The 19,767-nt window shown below is 38.9% G+C and overlaps 1 protein-coding gene across 17 annotated transcripts in view; it reads right to left on the bottom strand.

Moving 5' to 3' along the window:
• The window catches only part of Ltbp1 (latent transforming growth factor beta binding protein 1), a 434,527-nt gene that overhangs the window by 70,582 nt on the left and 344,178 nt on the right, over positions 1 to 19,767 (bottom strand). For all 17 annotated transcript variants that reach the window (XM_074049480.1, XM_074049477.1, XM_074049476.1 and 14 more), the window contains 2 exons: positions 19,407 to 19,529; positions 13,669 to 13,794 (listed from right to left, as the gene is read on the bottom strand). In XM_074049480.1, coding sequence (XP_073905581.1) covers positions 13,669 to 13,794; positions 19,407 to 19,529 — 249 coding nt within the window. The remainder of the gene's footprint in view (positions 1 to 13,668; positions 13,795 to 19,406; positions 19,530 to 19,767) is intronic.

Raw genomic sequence — 19,767 nt, 5'->3', positions numbered from 1 at the left:
AAACTAGATCCATGTATATCACCCTATACCAAGATTAACTCAAAATGGATCAAGGATCTTAATATCAGACCACAAACTCTAAAGTTGATAGAGGAAAAAGTAGGAAATACTCTGGAGTTAGTAGGTATAGGTAAGAACTTTCTCAATGAAACCCCAGCAGCACAGCAACTAAGAGATAGCATAGATAAATGGGACCTCATAAAACTAAAAAGCTTCTGTTCATCAAAAGAAATGGTCTCCAAACTGAAGAGAACACCCACAGAGTGGGAGAAAATATTTGCCAACTATACATCAGACAAAGGACTGATAACCAGAATATATAGGGAACTTAAAAAACTAAATTCTCCCAAAACTAATGAACCAATAAGGAAATGGGCAAGTGAACTAAACAGAACTTTCTCAAAAGAAGAAATTCAAATGGCCAAAAAACACATGAAAAAATGCTCACCATCTCTAGCAATAAAGGAAATGCAAATTAAAACCACACTAAGATTCCACCTCACCCCTGTTAGAATAGCCAACATTAGCAACACCACCAACAACAGGTGTTGGCGAGGATGTGGGGAAAAAGGAACCCTCTTACACTGTTGGTGGGAATGTAAACTAGTACAACCACTCTGGAAAAAATTTGGAGGCTACTTAAAAAAGCACCTGCACACCCATGTTTATTGTGGCACTTTTCACAATAGCCAAGTTATAGAAACAGCCAAGATGCCCCACCACTGATGAATGGATTAAGAAAATGTGGTATCTATACACAATGGAATTTTATGCAGCCATGAAGAAGAATGAAATGTTATCATTCGCTGGTAAATGGATGGAATTGGAGAACATCATTCTAAGTGAGGTTAGCCTGGCCCAAAAGACCAAAAATCATATGTTCTCCCTCATATGCGGACATTAGATCAAGGGCAAACACAACAAGGGGATTGGACTTTGAGCACATGATAAAAGCTTTAGCACACAAGAGAGGGGTGAGGAGAGGTAAGACGCCTAAAAAATTAGCTAGCATTTCTTGCCCTTAACGCAGAGAAACTAAAGCAGATACCCTAAAAGCAACTGAGGCCAATAGGAGAAGGGACCAGGAACTAGAGAAAAGGTTAGATCAAGAAGAATTAACCTAGAAGGTAACACACATACACAGGAAATCAATCTGAGTCAACTCCCTGTATAGCTATCCTTATCTCAACCAGCAAAAACCCTTGTTCCTTCCTATTATGGCTTATACTTCAACAAAATTAGAGATAAGTTTCTGCTGCGTATTGAGGGGGTGGTGGGGAGAGGGAGGGGGTGAGGTGGGTGGTAAGGGAGGGGGTGGGGGCAGGGGGGAGAAATGACCCAAGCCTTGTATGCACATATGAGTAATAAAACAATAAAAATAAATAAATAAATAAATACATTAATTTAAAACAAAAGGTATGTGGTCTTACTTTATTATAAAATTTAAATGCTCAAAAGTATAAAAATAAAATATGCCAAATAGAAAGAGTAGCTAACACTGGATGGTGGACAAATTATTAATTTTTTTTCTTTATGTTTTTCAGCATTTTCTAAATTCTCTACAATGAGCACATGTTAAATCAAAAAATTACATAGTTGCAATCAATTAGCTATTTGAAGATACTGAAAACGATATTTTAATTATTTTGCTTGAGCAAAAGATATATGCCAGGGAGGGGCACAGTGGGTTATGCATGTAATCCCAAGAAAGGGGAACCAACAAGATAAAAAACCTAGCTGAAGTCTGGGTATGGTGGTTCATACCTGTAATTTCAGTTACTCAGGAGGCAGAGGTTGTGAGGATCACTGATCAAGCCCAGCCTATGCAAAAAGTTAGTGAGACCCCCATCTCAACAAAGACCTAAATTATCAGCACCAGACTGCTTATGCTTAGACTGCTATATAGACAGAAGTAAACTGTTGTTTTGTTTTAAAATCTACTTAACATAATTCACAATATTAACAGAATAAGAGTGACAGTAGTATTTCAATAGATGCAGAAAAAGCATGTATTAAATCTCAAAACCATTCATGATAAAGACCCTTAGTAAATCAGAAATGGAAAGAAACTTCTTTATCTGATAAAGTGTATCCAACTTTAAAGAATCTATGGAAAACATCATACTTAAAGAATATTAGGACTGGGCATAGCTGAAGTGGTACAGCACTTACTAAGGTGTGTCCCTTTATGCCTGGTCCGACCTGGACCACAATCTTCCCATTTGGAACCTTGATCTTCCAGATCTCCATTTCCTGAGGAGCTATGATTATCGGTTTCAGCTACTGGTGCACAGCTGATAATCTCTGAGATTTATACAGAAATACAAAGGGCCAAAAACAGCCATGACTCAAAACTGGTATGTGAATAACTTAGTAACACTTAAAAAAAATATCCATGACAATCTCAAGAATGAAACTTAAGAATTTAAAATTCAAAACACCAAATTCTTTATAAAACTACTGTAATTAAGACAGTGAGCTCTTGGTGCAAGGCTAGCTAACTAAGCCTACGGTATGGAATGAGTAATCTGGAAATGGAGTCAGTCACACTTGACCGCATGGCTCATCACAAAGTCGCATGTGGACCAGTGGGAAAGAAATAGTGCTATAACTCATCATAACATTCATTTAGGAAGAAAAGGAAATCAAGACCTCTCTTTCATTGGAAATGCAGATCTGAATATAAAAAGTAAAGCAATAAAGCCATTAGAAAACACAGACAAAAGTATCTCAATGGCTTTAAGAATTGCCAAGATTCTGGGTACACAAAGTACTGATCTCAAATGAAATAAATGAAACACTGGGCTTCGTTAAAATTAAGACCTTGGGATTATGTGAAGTCAGCACCACGAGTCACAGTTTTGAGCACTTTGTTAGATGTATGTCAGGCAGAATTAGGTCACTGAAATGATACCCAAGGGACCAGCAAGTGTTTGACTGCTGTCAATCATCAGTCCTTACTAGGGAAATGCGAAGAGACACCATAGTGAGATGCCTTCACTCAGAGGAATGACAATGTCAAGTACTGACCAGCATGAGGATCTGGACTCTCACACTCTGCTGGTGGCAGGGTAATTTGTACTCTGAGAAACTGGCTGTATGTGAAAAAGGAAAACATATATTCTATAGCCCAGCAATTAGTTCTGGGTGCTATCCAACAGAAATGAATGATTATGTTCCTTAAGAGATCTGCTCAGGAATATTCAGAAGACCTTTATTCACAACAGTCCCAATGTGAATAACCATCAAGATTAGGATACATAATTATAGCATTTTCATATAACAAAGTACTATATAGCAATGAAAATGAATGAACCAGTACATATAATTAGATAGATGAAGCTCACAGACAGCAATGTTGAATGAAGAAACCTGTCTGGTTTCTTTCTATCTGAAAGGATTTTATCTTATATGATTCCATGTACATAATGTCCAAAACCAGGCAAGATGGATCCACAAGTGGTCAAGTCAGAATAGTGGTTAGGGCTGGGTGGGGGAACTGGGGCTGGGATAGGCAGTAATCTGAGGAAGTCTGAGGAAGGGTAAAGGCTTAGCAAAGCTTCTTTCTTCTAGTTTTTGTACTTCTCTATAGTAAGCCTGCCTCATTCATGCAGTTTTGCTCAAGCAGTGTCCCAAAAAGAAAAAAGAAACTTAAAAAATAGAAGTATTAAGTCCCCGGTGCATGTGCCCCACAGCTCAGTTGTTGCAGGAGCTCACATCCCAAGTTATCCTCAGTTCTGTGTAAACCACTGTGTGATCTGCTGAGTGATTCCCTGCCCCAAATTTTGTGAAAATCTACCCCCCAAAAAGCAAGGTAAAAGTTACAGTAATCCTCCCAAGCCAAAAAGTGCATGTAATGTGCTTGATTTAAATGATGAAGAAAAAGTTGAAATCTGTTGAAAGACAGCATGTCTTTGGCAGAGGTTGGGCTACACGGGGGAAAATGACCCTCATCCGCAGGACAGCACTGAACTCTGCATCCTGAGCAGGCGCAGTCTCGGCTCAATGGTAGGCTCCTTGGCCCCAACACCTGCGGATAGCAAGGGTCCACTGCAGGTGAATTTTAAACATCGGTTTTAAAAATGCTCATCTATGTTGCCACATTCACTGGTTGAAGACAATCTCTCTGTTTCAAAAGCTCTTTTTGTTTCTCCACTCCCCAAGGGTAGGGTATTGTGGCACACATGTTAAACTATGAAGCGACTGTGAGCAGTACCTTGGCAGCTACTTCCTATCTGCTTATTGTAAGCCATTCAAAAACTTATGTTTCTCCAACTGCAGAATGGATTTAAGCAAATTTTGTTCATAAGAATACAACCAAAAATAAGAAAACATATATAACTCAGTACATAGTTCATTAAAACCTCCATGCCCCACTGCAGGTGAAGGGAATTATTTGAATCCTCTGTCCCCAGTACTCTACAAATTTCTTAGTCTTGTAGAAAGTAATGGAGAATTTTTATGGAATGATTTTTAAAGTCATTGAATTAAATGAAGATATTATACTAAATATATTGTTAAATATTCAGAACAGACAAATCCTAATAGCTTAGGATATTGGGCTTTGGAATTATGAATACTTAAATAGTTGGTAGAAAGTTTGAAAAGGCAGGTGTTTCTTACTGCTAAGCATTGGTGCTGAGGCTCTGGAGCTGAATGAAGCAGGCTCCACAGCTCCCTGTTCTCTGCCCTTTCCCTGACTCCAGGAGGGACTCCCAGCCCGGCTCCCTTTCCTTCTCAGGGTCTTTCATACATTTCAAAATCAGTGCTGCTAGTAAATGCCCTTTTACATAAGGGTAAAATATATAATTAATCAATGTTTTGACTTTGTGGTCTTTCTAACACACAAAAGAGTGTTTAGGTATTCAAATTTAAATTATCCCCCATTCTCATTCTGTTTAATATACTTTTAGAGGCAAAGGAGTGGATAAATGTACAGCAGAAGATTCTAGGTCATGCAAACTAAGGTTAAGAGTGAAAGCTCTCATGAATGAAGTCATGCTGTTAACTACTTTGAAAAAAATCAGAAAAAGCCGCCAGGTTTTACATTTCATGCACTGGTGAGCTCATTCCACGAATGACCAAGAAAATGGGGGAAGTGGTCTGACCCAACAGTTTTCCTCGTTGAGTTGCTCACAGAGCTCAGGTTTTGTATCTGGAAAGGTCATTTGTGTCATTAAACAGCTTTGAAAGCATGCACTTTGTGCTGGGCGAATATCTTCCTGGCAGGGTGGGGCAGAAGGGTGCTCACTGCCTGGGGCCCCAGATGTGCCCAGTGTCTGCTCAGTCACAACAAAACCTCCACACTTCACCCTCGATTTCAAAACTGGGACACAAAAGAAAAAAATCTAAATTACCTTGATAAATAGGATATTTTTCATGAAACCTAAAACACTTTTTCTTTTTCACAAAAGCAAAACCGTTAAACATGCTATGTCTTCTGTGCTTTTTCAGAGAAAAAAGAATCAGAGGTACAATCCTGAACTTAAGAAAAATTTAAGACATTTGTTCTTAAATTCTCTGAATGTTATATGAAAACTGGAAAACATAAGAGAAGAAAAAAAAGTATATGAGAAGGATTTAAATTTGCTACAGAAAAGAAATATTTCTAAAAATTTAAAGAGAAAAAAATAAGAAGCCTTAAAAATACTTTTCTATTCCTGTAAGTAAAGAATTATAATTTATTATTACATGATAAACTACCACAAAAAAATGAAGTGTTTTAGCAGTTTATTTATATAAATTCCATGTCGTTCAGAGAAAGTTCTTTTACTTTTTTAAAATTTTCCCCCTTTTTTTTTGGCAGCACTAGAGTTTGAACTCAGGGCCTTATGCTTGCTAGGCAGGTGCTCTACCACTTGAGCCAACCTGCCAGCCCTGTAAATTTACTTTTTAAAATAGCCTACATCGATAGTATGAGGGAGTTTCATCGTGGTAATTCCACAGATGTGTACAATGTACTTTGTAAAAGTTCATCCCTCCCTTATATTCTCTTATCCCCTTGCCCCTTCCCCCCATTCAAGTAGCGTTTGGTGGGTTTCACTACACTATTTTCATATCTATACACGTATGCATGTGTGTATGTATATATAGGATGCACGTGTACGTATAATGCACTCGAGCCTCTTCATCCATCAGCATCCTCCCCTCAGAGAAAGTTCTTTAGAAACTAATGAAAACATCCTGACCCTCAACTGTGTATTTCTTCTGTCACAACTACTCACAAAAGATAATATATATGAAATATACGTTTCATGCTTTTATGCTATTATTAGTTCACTTTTACTTTGTCTTTGACATATTTACTCATAAACATTCATATTAGCTGTATAAATTTTATAGCTTTACATTTTTTACTGGGGGTTAAGACAATTAACATCTTCTTCTAACTTTAGAGCCATGCCGTGCATTTCTCTTTTCCTACAGCCTTCATACGCTGAGAGGTGCTGCCAGTGAGGACTGGGAGGGAGCCCTCAGCACAGGCCAAGTATATCAAACCCCAGATTCATCTTTTTGACATGTAGGCCCCAGAGGCAACATAAAATCAGCCAAAAACATTCTCATTTTTTTCACTATTCTAATTTTTCTCTTTCTATATTCAAATAGGAAGCCAAGAAAGATCAGTTATGAAACCACAGAAAATAGACAGTTTACCTCTAGAAATAACAGCTCCAATGCCTGAATGCAAACAAGCACTGGCATCGGCTGGCAGTTTACTTAGCAATTGATAAACGAAATGACTTAAAAGCTGAAAAGCTTGGTCTGTGAATGTCAACAGTCAGCCACATGAAACTTTTGGGGAAAATAAAGGATAAAGAATTAAAGCAAATTGTATATAAATGAATTACTATGCTCTACATTTTATATGACTTTAAATAAGGTTTGGGGTTCAAACTAGAATATGGTAATTCACTGACATCCAGACCCAGACTTCTAGATAACTTCATTCACAAACGCTTACTTATTCTAACTGTGTGTTGCACATTTTGTAAGCACTGGTAATATAAAAGTAAGTAGGTGATTCAACACCTATGTAAGCTCCCTCCTTCTAAGTGCCCACATACTAAGGAACCAAATGACAGTAAGTAAGGTACCAGTGTAAGAAGTGCTAAAACAGCACTGATACATTCACTGGGCATGTTCTGTGGGCCAGGCTCCATTGTAGGTGATGGATGTCAGCACACTTTCATCTCACGTAGTTACTACTGCTGTCCTCATTATATAGGGAGGGAAATAAGGCACTGGAGCTATAGTATCTGGATAGTAACTTATCCACGTTAGAAGAGTTACAGCAAGTTCAAGGTCATGTACTCAAACCCCACAGTCTAACTTCCTAATCACAGCTGTGCCAAATAGCTATTCAGGTTGTGTTTTACAGAATTAGTTTTTTAAAAAATAGGGAAGGCTTTGTAAAAGTGTATGACACACTCAGCCTGGAGTAATGTTCTTACAAACATTTCCTAATATTTCAGGACAAACCACATACTGTTCTTCCTCCTTTATTCATTCACCATTCACTGTGCCCTAACTATTCCCAGTGGCCTACAGAGCTCTGAACAACACAGAAAATGGTCCCTAGTTCACTGGCCTTAGAGCCTTGCAGTGGGAATGACAATGAACAATAGGCACAAGAAAAAGAAGCATAGGGTAGCAATGAACAAACAAGCAAAAAACTAACAGGAAGTAAATGAATTCAGTATGCAGTGAATCTGAAAACAAGGAGGCCAGACAAGGCCCAGGGAGAAGCATTTGAAGAAAGACCCGTAAGAGATAAGAGGTGACAATCTCTGTACTTCTTATTAGTGTAATACATTCCCTCATTGTATTGCAGCCCAAGCACGCCAATTAATGGTTAACCAACCCACAGGTTTGTTTTGAAGATTAACTAAGACAACGGGTACAATGCAGTTAGTATAGTGCCCGGGTCAAAGCAAGAACCCCATGAGTGCTAGGCATTATTACTACTGTCATTGTTTTAATAAGGTTATGGAATTAGATACATGAACTATTCCTAATCCACTCACATCGGGAGTCTAACATAATCACCTAAGATTTTGCCAATGAGATGCTTAAGAAGTAAGTTTCTGGAATTGACACATGAAGCATTTCAATTTAGATCTAAAGTATTAAAGTATTACTCACAAGAGCCTTCCATGACCTAACAAGAACTCTGGCTGTTTATGATATGAAAAAATTCACCAAAATACACACAGGAAATCCAGTGCCCTGGGTGCGCAGGTCAGCTTGCCTTTTCACAGGCTTCACTTTTTGGCAGTCTCACGGCTAGTGTTTGGCTGCAATGAAAGTGTTTGCTTTTCTACCAAGAGATGACTTTTCCATACCTCTGGGGTTGCGAAAGGTCAGAATTAGGAAGAGCTCTGACGTTCTTGTTTCTATTGTGAATTTCTTTATACAAATGTCGATATGCAGAGGGCAATCCAGCAATGCACGGAGAATCTGTATTCCAGGTCTAAATGCAGCTTATTCCCGCAAAATTTCCTCGGTTGTCTTCTGTAGGAGTACACACCCAGGAAGGGTGAGCTTGATCAGCCTTAGGGCTGGAAGGTACTTCCTTTACCTGGAATGTTGTCTGATTTTTTTTTCCCCTTTTTTTATACTTGGGAGACAGCAGATTCTGTTGTTAAAAGTAAATTCCCTTTCTTTAGGAAGGTAAAAAGCACTCAAGTTGCATTTTTTTAGTAGGTTTTTCAGCTTCAGACCTTAAAATTACTAAAAACCTAAAAATCTTTGGGTCACAACCAGATGTAATATATTATTGTGTCTGGCTACTTCAGCATCCCACTTGGCTAAATCACTTTCAAAAATATTTCCTCTTTGGTGATGGCTATGAAGTTCTATCTGCATGTCACAAAAATGCCAATTGCCTTGGAGCACTGTCAGCAATTGTTCTATACTGTTTGTAGAAAGTGTACCTACATGTCTGAACAGGAACCACACTTGCTCCTAATTCATTTGATTTGCAAAGTTGCACTTCCTGTGTGTTTTGGTTCCCAATGAATACAAAATTATCCTAGGAGTTTGAAGTCACCTTTCTCTTAGTCATACAGTATCACAGCTCTCAGTAAGCTACAAGAAGCCAGCTGAACATCTCTGCCAGGTGCATTTGTCTTACTTCCCCTTTTGGATGAATGAATTAGCAAGGTGTGGTTTATAGTAAATACTTACAAAGGTTATGGGCTTAGTCTCTGTAACTCTGTAACAATAGGACTTATTTCTGTGAATACTTTGGGTAAAATGCTATAGGACTCAGAGATCTGGCTCACTGTTATAAGAAAATCCCTCTCAATCTCATAGTTCCCAAATTCTCCATCAATATCAGAAGTGTTTTGAAAACTAGGAATAGAAGCTGCTCATCATGTAATCAGTTTGGGTATTATTTTGGAAAATGAGAAATAATAACAACATCATTACTGTGAAGGGGAGGAAAATGTAGAAGTAGAATATAGAATTAAAATGAAAGGCTTTGATGTTTCCTTTCCAATGAAAAATAAATAATGCCAGAAATGTGTCTGATCTTTAAAATAGATTTTGTTTTTAAGAGCAGTTTCAGATTCCCAGTGAAATTACACAGAGTTTCCATACACCCGTTCTACCACACCCCCCATCTGTCCCTCAGCCTTTCAGCCTTTCCCACTAACAATTCCCCCGCACCACAGTGGTGCATTTGTTACCGTCATTGAACTTTCCCGGTCACATCACTATCAACTAAACGCCTCATCCTTGGTATTGCACTCCCTCATTTTTTTATTCCCATCTAGACAACAGAATTCATGCTGGCAACAGGGAAACAGCCTTCTGCTGCCCCTCTGCCTGCTTACTGATGGGACTGTGCCACTTACCAAATATGGCTTTGGTTTTGACTCAGACACAAAAAGTATAATATTCTTCCATAAACCTACTTTTATCAGCAGAAAAGCCAACTTAGCTGTTGGCTACTTAGCATCACCTTAGTTTCCCCACTTGCTCTGGCATTCCTGTTGCCCTTACTCCACTCTACTTTGTCCTCTCTTCATACAGCTTACCACTTTCTAATGCCTTGCGTCATCCACTTATCCATTGGTTTATTGCCTCCAAGTTTACTGTCTTTCTATTGTTGTTTACTGACATTGCCCCAGTATTTAGGATGGTGATTGGCACATAGAATACACTTAATGGTTGCTGAATGAATGAATGCTTTCTAAAAGGCAGGGATTTAAAAGTGATTTTCACACATAGTTTGGAAGCTCAATTAGTCATAACCGACCAAGCATGGCAAACGATGCAGGAAAAAGTACTCCATTTCCACCAGCTACTGGTGTTCTATCATGTTGCCAGGCTCCCTTGGGATCCCAGTGAGACCAACATGGCCATTCTGTCACGTGAATAGGCTGGAGGGCACCATGAAATCTTGAAATTTGTGACATCCCAACTCCATTGGGCCACACAAACTTGTACTCAGCCTGGACACACAATAGGAGAGCACAGTTGCTCCAGGCTGAGTGCAGCATGGAAGGAGGCCTTAGACAGGAGTAATGCAATGTTGGGGACCAGGAGACACCTCCCCAGGTGACCAGGGGACAGACATGGTGACCATTAGGAGGTTTAGTTGCCACACGGTTCCCTACTCTTCTCCCACAGGCTCTGCTGATGAAGAAACGAAACCCCAGTAGCTTATGCACATAATGACAAATACCTATCATGTGAATTCAAATTCTACAATAAAAAATAGGAAAATGTAAGTGTGTAAAAGAATTGTGAGTTTTTAAATAAATGGATAAAACAAAATAAAACAAAGTTGAGTGACAGAAGTACGAAGTTTCTTTTTACACACAAGATAAAAAAAGGCTCTAGCTAGAGGTTGAAAAGAAGGTGGCAAAAGATGAACTATATCTGAGAGATGACAGCAAAGTATAGAGGAGGCTATTAATCAAAAGGGGGCCAGTTTCCCTGAAATTTCCTGACATCCAACTGTGGGGTTAAGAAAAATGACATGGGTATTGTATGCTACGCAGCATATAGCACCTTGCACTTATTTGTATCCATGAGCCCAGCTATGTTATGGGATCTGAATATGAACACATAATGCATCCTACATGAACCACTGGCTTATGTAACCCTTATTCCCCAGGTGCACAGACAAGAACTGTGTGTGTGTGTTGCCTTCAGAACAGTGCCTGGCACCAGACAGACACACAGTACATATTTCAGTAAATTAATAAATGGTAAAAAGTTACTCCCCCCACTCCTACTTCCTACTCCACTATAATTTCAAAAAACGCTATTCTTTATCCCATATGGGAGAACAAATGTGCCTCTCCTTCCCTTCCCAGGTACCATACACAGGTAAGGGAAAGAAAGGAGCAGAGGTGCCCCCTTTACTCCCATAGAACCAGCCATGCTACTTCACATCACTCAAGTTTACAGAGTTTGCCTCTTCATTATGATTCAATAACTATGACCAGATGTGGATAACTGTTCAAACCATGGGAAATCAGGGTAAGATCCCCTTCTTTCAGCCATGTTGGGTTCATTTACTCTATTTGGAGCAGGGTATGTCAGCCTTAGTGTCAACGTGGCTTCGGTCATTCCAGAAAGAAACTGGTGAATGGGTGTGTGCTAAGGGGCCATCCATTTTTCAATGTTAATTCAAGTACCATGCACATCAGCCTCATTGCTAATCCTGATCACATGAGCTGGCTTCATCCTACACCACAGCGAGGGGTAGAATCAGGACAGAGCACCACTGCCATAAGTTTCAGACTAAGCCCAACAAAAGAAAATTTGGACCAATTTACTATGTTGGATTAAGACCTAAAAAATGAAATCCTCACAGAATTTATTCAAGAAAACAGAATAACATCCCCAACAATTAGGAAGCTTTTTAGTTATACTACCATATATCAGCATAATATTCTGAATTACCTGTTTTATTACTTGTAAAATTGTCCAGTTTTTGGAATAAGAAAGTATGTACCAAGTGTCAAAGAGAGCACACTCAATGAGTAATTTACAGTAATTTAGGAGTTTTCTAAAAACACATTTTTAAATTCAAGACATTGCCAAGCAAATGACCAAGAAAATTAAAACTGCAACTAAATTAGAGCAATTACATAACTCTCAAGTTGGAGACGTCAGTGTTTAAGAACGTACAGAATTAAAGAAAAATCAGTAAGTACAAAAGACAAAATTAATGTCTATATTTACATTTTGGTATATTAGTGTAGAACAACAGCTTCCATTAATGAGCACTTGAGGCAATCTGTCCATTTTCTGAATATAGCTTTGTAGGGCTCAACCATCAGCTGTCGTAACGTGGACCCTTTCTCAGTGGAGGAACTTTTACCACCCAGGGTCACTTAGAGTTAAATAAAGAAGTAAGCCTGCATCTCTCTGGAATGCAGGGATTCTGTAAATCTGTCTCATGGGTCACTCAGGTGAGCACGCTTTTCAACTGGGGAATAGCATGCCTTCCAGAAGAATGTATGCACTCATGCAGCGTCTTTTCTAAAAGCTCAAGTCTCAGAGCTCTAAATATAAACTTCACATCCAATATAAAGCACTGAAGCATGGGTTCCTTATAAATCTCTCATCGCCCACACTATTATCATGATTTCCTCCACATCCCAACTTCTGATTCCTTCCAAACCCCCCAATATGCTTGCATGAACCCCACCCTGCACTATCTCTCTCCACTTGAGCCAAATCTGGCCTCCATGTTTTGTCTGCTCAGTAGGAGAGTGATTTCAACAATCTCCCACTCTTTATAAGATTGGTTTATTCCTCCCAAAATAATAATTGGTTTCAGCTGAACCTGGTTGCCAGTCCTCGGCATAGTTCCACTCTGGTACTAGCGAGGAGAGCAGACGCTTCCTGTTGCAGTATTCTTTAGAGCAAAGAATCTGCACTAAAGGCCTAGTATAGAACTTTTGCATGGACGTCTCTAAAATATGGTTAGATTTCAGTAACTAGATTCTCAAAGAGATGGACTAAAAATGTGATTATGAGAAGGTTCCTATAATAGTAAATTACTTTTAAATGGTTCACACAAGTTATTCCCCAATTTATCAAACCATAAGAAGTCATGAGAACATAAAATCTATGAGAACAATCAGTGCTATTCCCTGCAGACATACAGAGAAGCAAACAGGAAGCAGAATGTTATCTTAATGTTTTACAACTTAGCTTTGAAGGAATCACAAGCACTGACAGGTAAGAAAATATATTAGCTTAGAGGTAGAAAGATTACAGAAATCATTCCAGAAAATCTCTGTTCACAATGGTACAGAGAAATCAAACCAGACTTTTTTTATAAACAGAATAACCAAGATGGTGCACATGAAACACAATCAAAACGGCAGGATCTTGGATTACAATAGGGAAGGTGCCACTGTGAATCTCAAGATTTCCGACATGCACTTGAAATCCTCCACTCATTATGTCAGAACAGTATTGGAACCATCTGTGAGTATTTCCACCATCACAGCCTTGGGTTATCAGATTTGTAAATCCCAGCTATGCTTTCCGGCATGTGTCACCTTGAGACATACAAGCTCTGTGGCCTTGGATTATGAGTGCCTCTTAGCATCTTAAGAGTCCCTGCCTGTGTAAGTAGAAAGTGATCTCTGCTGTATTACACAGTAAAATATGCTTTCTGATGGTTTATCTTACCTTCACATGTGCGGCCATTGGCAGAGATGGAGAAACCCTGTTCGCAGACGCAGTGGAAAGACCCGGCTGTGTTTAAGCACTCTCCCTGAGGCCCACAGAGCCCTGGCTGTTCACACTCATTGATATCTGGAATTTCAAAGAGAGTTTCAAATACTTGAAAAAACTGTTCTGTGATACATACAGTATGTGACACACAGTGAGGAAAACTGGTTATGAAATGGCTGGACATTTATTCTGTGACCCAACTACAGCCTTTGTCCATGTACGAGACCACAGGACAAGTTCAATTGTCATGACAAAGAGAAACTAGTTAGGGTGACTCGTGAAATAGTCAATGTTTAACCATTTCCACCTTTAAAAATAGCAGTATGAGAGGCTCAACTCAAAGCTACATATTACTTTGGACATATCGCAGACTTCAGGGGCACTAAGAGAACAAGCAACTCTGAGAGATCGTTGTCAGTGAGAGCACCATGTTCTCCTCTGTCTCTCCCATTACCCTGCACAGCTCGACTGTAGTCTTGTCACACTTCACCTCTCCATCCTTGGACCTTGAGAACTTGTTTGGAGGTTCTAGCAGGGGAGCGCAGCTACTCGTGTACCCTTGACCGAAGAACGGTCCTCCTCTATCGGGGATGGTCATCCTCTTCGACCGAGCGCGCAGCTTCAGGAGGGGCGCACATGGAGCGGTGAGGGAGGAAGGGGACACCCGCCTAGTCGGCCAGATCAGCCGAATCAACCCTGGCGATCAATGGGGTGACAGATGTCGCAGCCAGATCGCCCTCACATCCCCTCTCCATCCTTGGTATGTGGGCTTCCTAAGGGCAAGGCAGGGCATGTCTTATGTATTCTATTTGGCTCCTAAGTGTCTGAACACATAAGAAATAGATTCTAATCCATATTTCATTGAAAATGGGTAAGAGAAATAAAATACAAGAAAAAGGCCTTTTAGACCAGGGAAGTTATGATTTGTAATGAGGAAGTTAGTGAATGAGGGTAAAGCATAGTGCTTAAAACATGACCAAAGGTCTAAAAGTGGCAGCTACTATCATCAAGACTCATGAACAGACCATGAAGTAGGTAAACTTGTGCGACCATCTGATGCTCTGCTTGTCTTCAATGTCACTCTGCTTCCCAGGACCAGGGTCAGGAGGCACTCCGAAGCACTGGTACCACATGGAGTGCTTAGTGTAAGTGAAATATTTTTTCAAACCAGTTCTAATTGTGTTGGCTAACAGTGCCCAAGACACAGCACAAAGACCTGGAGGATGGCTCACCCACTCACAGTGGTACTGATGCCTGCACTGTCTGTGCACTGTGCTTTAATTTAATTTAATTCCTAGTTCGCTCATCTGTGTCCCTCACTGTTCTGTCTATTCCTGGAGGAGTAGTTCTTCATCCTTGGTATCATGCGTCAATGAGGGTTTGTTTATTTACCACAAAATTTCTGTTATTTTTCTTCTCCACTAACTGAACACTGATTGGTTAAGGTTTGCTTAGCTTACTGGATCATATAAATGATCACATGTCCCCAGCACTAGCCAGGCTAAAGTCACCTTCCTATCTTCCTGAAGTCTCCTGGGTCCTCTTTTATCTCTTACTAAAGAGGTCCTCAATATGTCTTTTAGATGTCTGTCTTCACTCCAACCATATTTCCTTGACACTTGCTGTGAGCTGAATGAATAGAATGGGCCCTTGTCATTTTGAAGCTCACAATAGAACAGGGAGGCCTCCCCGAACAGCTGAAGAGCTTACTGGGAACCAGGAAAAGGTAGAGATTATGACCTCTCCCTAATGACTTCTAGAACATGCTGCATCACCAGCCCTGTGGTTCTCTTCCTCAATGAAGTCATCCCTTTCTGCATATCCAAGATCCCCTGGGGCTCTTCTTCTTAACCTGTTGATTTCTTTGAAACAGAAAGTCTGATAATTAGTGATTAATTCCCCTCTGTCTAAACTCTTTACCCTTCTATCTACCATACAATTCAGATTACTCACCCTACCCATTGCTGAGTCAAAACAAAAAGCCAAGCAGGAATTATACACATTTTCTTAACAATTCTCATACTTGTTATTGTCACTCATTTTCATAGTTCAAGAAAGAGCAATGTATCATTTTCTACTTGCCAGTCCACTTGTCAATATGATTTCACCCTGTGGAATTCTTCATTTCTTTTATAAAGCCTCTGATACTTCTATGCTTATTCTCTACCTATCAATAACCCATTAGATTGGCAATCTGAACTCGGATCACCTCTTAGCCTTCAGTTCCCTTCTTTCCTTCCAACCAGCTACCTAGAGTTACCTGTATTTGGGCAAGAAGATGTTACAAGTTCCACCTGGCTGTGGATCAGGCTCATATGCATATTCATCTTGTCAAGCCCTGATGGTTTCTCAAGACTCCCTTCTTATTTTATCCAATGGCCTTTTAAAAATTACCTGCTTTCAACTTTGCATGGGGAAAATTGTGTACCAGGTTCTTGCTTCAAAAGAAGCCACTGATTAACAAATAACTGTCTAAAAAGTTTGATGACAGGAACTGAAGACCAATTCCCAGACTTTTTTCCAGGAAACTGCTAAGAAAGAACAACATGAATATCTGGAACCAGAGACACATATGCATTCAATTTGGATTATACTTATTGAGGCATTTCTAAACTATGCTGCTAGTAACTCCGAGCTGAAAGCCAGACTATATTTAAGTTGGGTTTCTTTCATGGGTCCATGATTCCACAGACATTCACAATCTGGCATGTGTAAGTCAAAACGTGAAACCAAAGTGTGTGCTGAATCTCCAGTGTATCCTGCCACATTCCTAAAGAGACTATTAACACGGAATTTCCATACTGCCTGCACATCATCATTAGTTTTGCGGGGCGAAGAAAATCTTAAACATACTTCTAACTGAAAAAACCTGACTGAGTGTGGAACTATCTTTAGAATATTAGGTAAGGCTGCCAAAGTTTTCACTGTCACACATTGTCACTCAAATATGTCCCATGGTCATTAACGCTGCCATCAATTACATTTTCAGCATTAAGACAAACTCTGCAATCTGCACCTAGCTACAGGATGCTGACATAATCATGGGATTAGAGAGAAAAGTAGACTACTAACTTCACGCAGAGAGGAAAATCACGAAACTGACTCCAGTGACAGAGCAAAGAGAAGTCATTCAGAGCAACAGAAGTATGGATGCCATTATAAAGTTTCTAATAGGAAGAAGTGGGTGATGAAACAGATTCATACACAGTATTTTTATTAATAATAGTTTTTGCAGTACTGGCTGTTGAACCCAGCCACACTCTACCACTTGATCTATATCCCCAGCCCTTTTGTCTTTTATTTTGTTTTTCAGATGAGGTCTTGCTAACTTTGCCCAGACTGGCCTCAAACTCAAGATCCTCCTACCTCTGCCTCCCAAGTAGCTGGGATTATATGTGTGTACCACCATGACTGGAACCATGCAAATTATTCTTTAAGCAGCACTAAGACCTACTTCATGAATGCCTATTATTTATTTGGACTTACATTTTTCAAACAGACACATTAATTTGTTCTGGAAAACAGAACGATAAATGTGACAGAGAATGAATTTAATTTAGTGATGACTGATAGTCAATAAAGTCCCATATTTTTGGAGCAGTCACGTATTTGAGAATTGATATCAAGCCACAGATACTAATTTAATGCACTGAGAGAATACAGTGCAATTATGAATCAGATGACCAACTTAGATCTGGGTGATTAAACTCTAGAAGTTAAATAATGAAATTTGCAATCTTGGTCCATTTATACTAAGACTTGGTTTTGCCTTTATTTGGCCAAAAGGAATTAGAAAAGAAAATATCACTTTTGAGCCAAAAAACCTATAATGAAAACCAGGATTCAGGTTTCTCAGTTTTTTTTTTTTTTAATTTTTCATCTCTTGGCATTTTTATATAAATCAAGATTAATCTTGTTTAAAGTCCCCAAGTGGAAATATTCTCACAGAATATTCAAAGGTTCTTTCTCTACCTCATCAAACCCAAGCACATTTAATTTCTGCACTGGAAAAATTTAAATTCATCTCTTGTATTGTGGTAGCAAAGAAAAACAGATCAAACAAGGTACACAGCAGTACATTTAAATCTTGGAATCAGTATAGGAATTCTAAAAGAATTAACTCTAAAAGGAACTAATCTCTTCTCTACCCCTTTATTACAGAGAAGCATGCTAATGAACTTCTCTGAGGCTCAATTCCTCATGCACAAAATGGAAATACAAAAGCTACCACTTAAATTTGCTGTAAGAATTAAAAGAGGTACTGAGAGTACCCGCACATAGTGGGCCTTCAGTTGAAGTCATCACGGCTGTTCTTAGTAGTACTCATGCTGTATTGCTGTGTTCTTATTAGGCAGAGAGGACGGTGTCTTTCACCTCTCTATGATACACAGATGGATATGGACAGTGACAGATGTATAGAGTATAATATTCTAGTACCACATCTTCAAGAATAGACAACATCTTCTTCTTCCAGGACATGGGTTATCCAGGACATGCAAAAAGACATATAATTTATGGCAATCCAAATTTTTTAAAAATGTCATATATGCTCAGTTGAGGTGGATAAAGAATACTTCCAACAATCTTCATGTATTAGTACTTTGAGATATGCTACACACTTCCATATAGAAGAGGGATATTAAAAATATTCAAGCACCAGAAAGAAACAGATGTAATGGTAAATATAAATGTAAGTTTCCAACAGAAATAAACAGTCATGACTTTGTAATTTCATTTTTTGCAGTGATGGGGACCAAACCCAGGGCTTCTCATATGCTAGGCAAGTGCTCTACCACTGAGCCACCTTCCCAGCATCATGGACTTAATCAGACCAATATAGGAAAACCTGTGTGGCAGTCGGGTACAGCTTAACATGCTGGATACAGGATCTAGACATAGAGTCAAAATGGCTCAAGTGCTACCCTGTAAAAAAATCATTTAACTTCATTGTCTTCATTCTTTCCTGTGGGGAAAAGATCATGAGTTCAAGCCTCAGAGGTCTTCATAGAAAGGAGCATTCTGAGTAACTTCTCTAAGCACACGCATAAAACAGATACAGGAAAAATTACCCAAATTACCTCTTAAGTTGCTGGAAGAGTTAAAAAAATGTAGCAACAGTACTTGGCATAGAGTAGGCATTCAGTTAGTTTTTGTGATTGTTCCTCTTAGTACCTATGTTGTATTTCTATGTTCTTATCAGTGCTCTGTTTCTACTGCACTGTTGTTTGGGAGAATAAATTTTAACAGCAATTAGAAAAAATATAAAGTCCTGTTCTTCATCTTTTTTACCAAATTATTATTGAGACTTTTTAGGAAGAGATAAAGGAATGGTGGGTACTGGAATAAAAACAGGGATCAGGAAAAGGACAAATGATAACCCTGGGACAAAATAAAATATGTCCATATAGAAAAATAATTCAAAATCAAGTACCAAGGTTGGCTCATGGAAGGAACAGCAAGTACAGGTGATCTTAGAACCATGCAAAGTGAGGACACAGTTCTGACATGCATGGGTTTTGGTTAACATGGTGCTGTTTAAAGATCTTCCTGTAGTCACTGCAGATTCAAGAAAGACACTGTAATCATACAAAGTAGCATAAATTACTTAAATAAAGCAAGTGGTAACACCAGACTATCATTAAGAAGCACTGCAGAATTAAAGAACTATGTAAACAATGAGAAAAGAGAAGTACCTTGACATTCTTTACTTTCATTTAGCTGGAATCCCTCTGGACAGTTGCAATCGTACGAGCCTTCAGTGTTAATGCAGTCTCCTCCCTGGCAAACGCTATTGTCCTCCAAGCATTCATTGATATCTGTAAGCAAATTAAAAAAATTTAGAAGACTAAATAAACTATATAAAGAAGATTAGACGTTTTTTCTTATCTTCACAAAATTATGTATTTCATATCATTTATACTACATCATTTTAAGTGGATGTCAGCTCTTTAACTTTTAGAATTTTTCTAAAAGTGAAACATTTCAAAAGGATTTTAGTCTTGAACAATGCACAGTTTTGTTTTTATGATTTTTTATTCCCCCATCCCACCCTTG

The sequence above is a fragment of the Castor canadensis genome, chromosome 12 (genome assembly GCF_047511655.1).
Source record: "Castor canadensis chromosome 12, mCasCan1.hap1v2, whole genome shotgun sequence".
In the NCBI taxonomy this organism is placed as follows: Eukaryota; Metazoa; Chordata; class Mammalia; order Rodentia; family Castoridae; genus Castor; species Castor canadensis.
The sequence above is the reverse complement of the archived record's forward strand: the minus strand, read 5'-3'. Positions and strand labels throughout refer to the sequence as shown.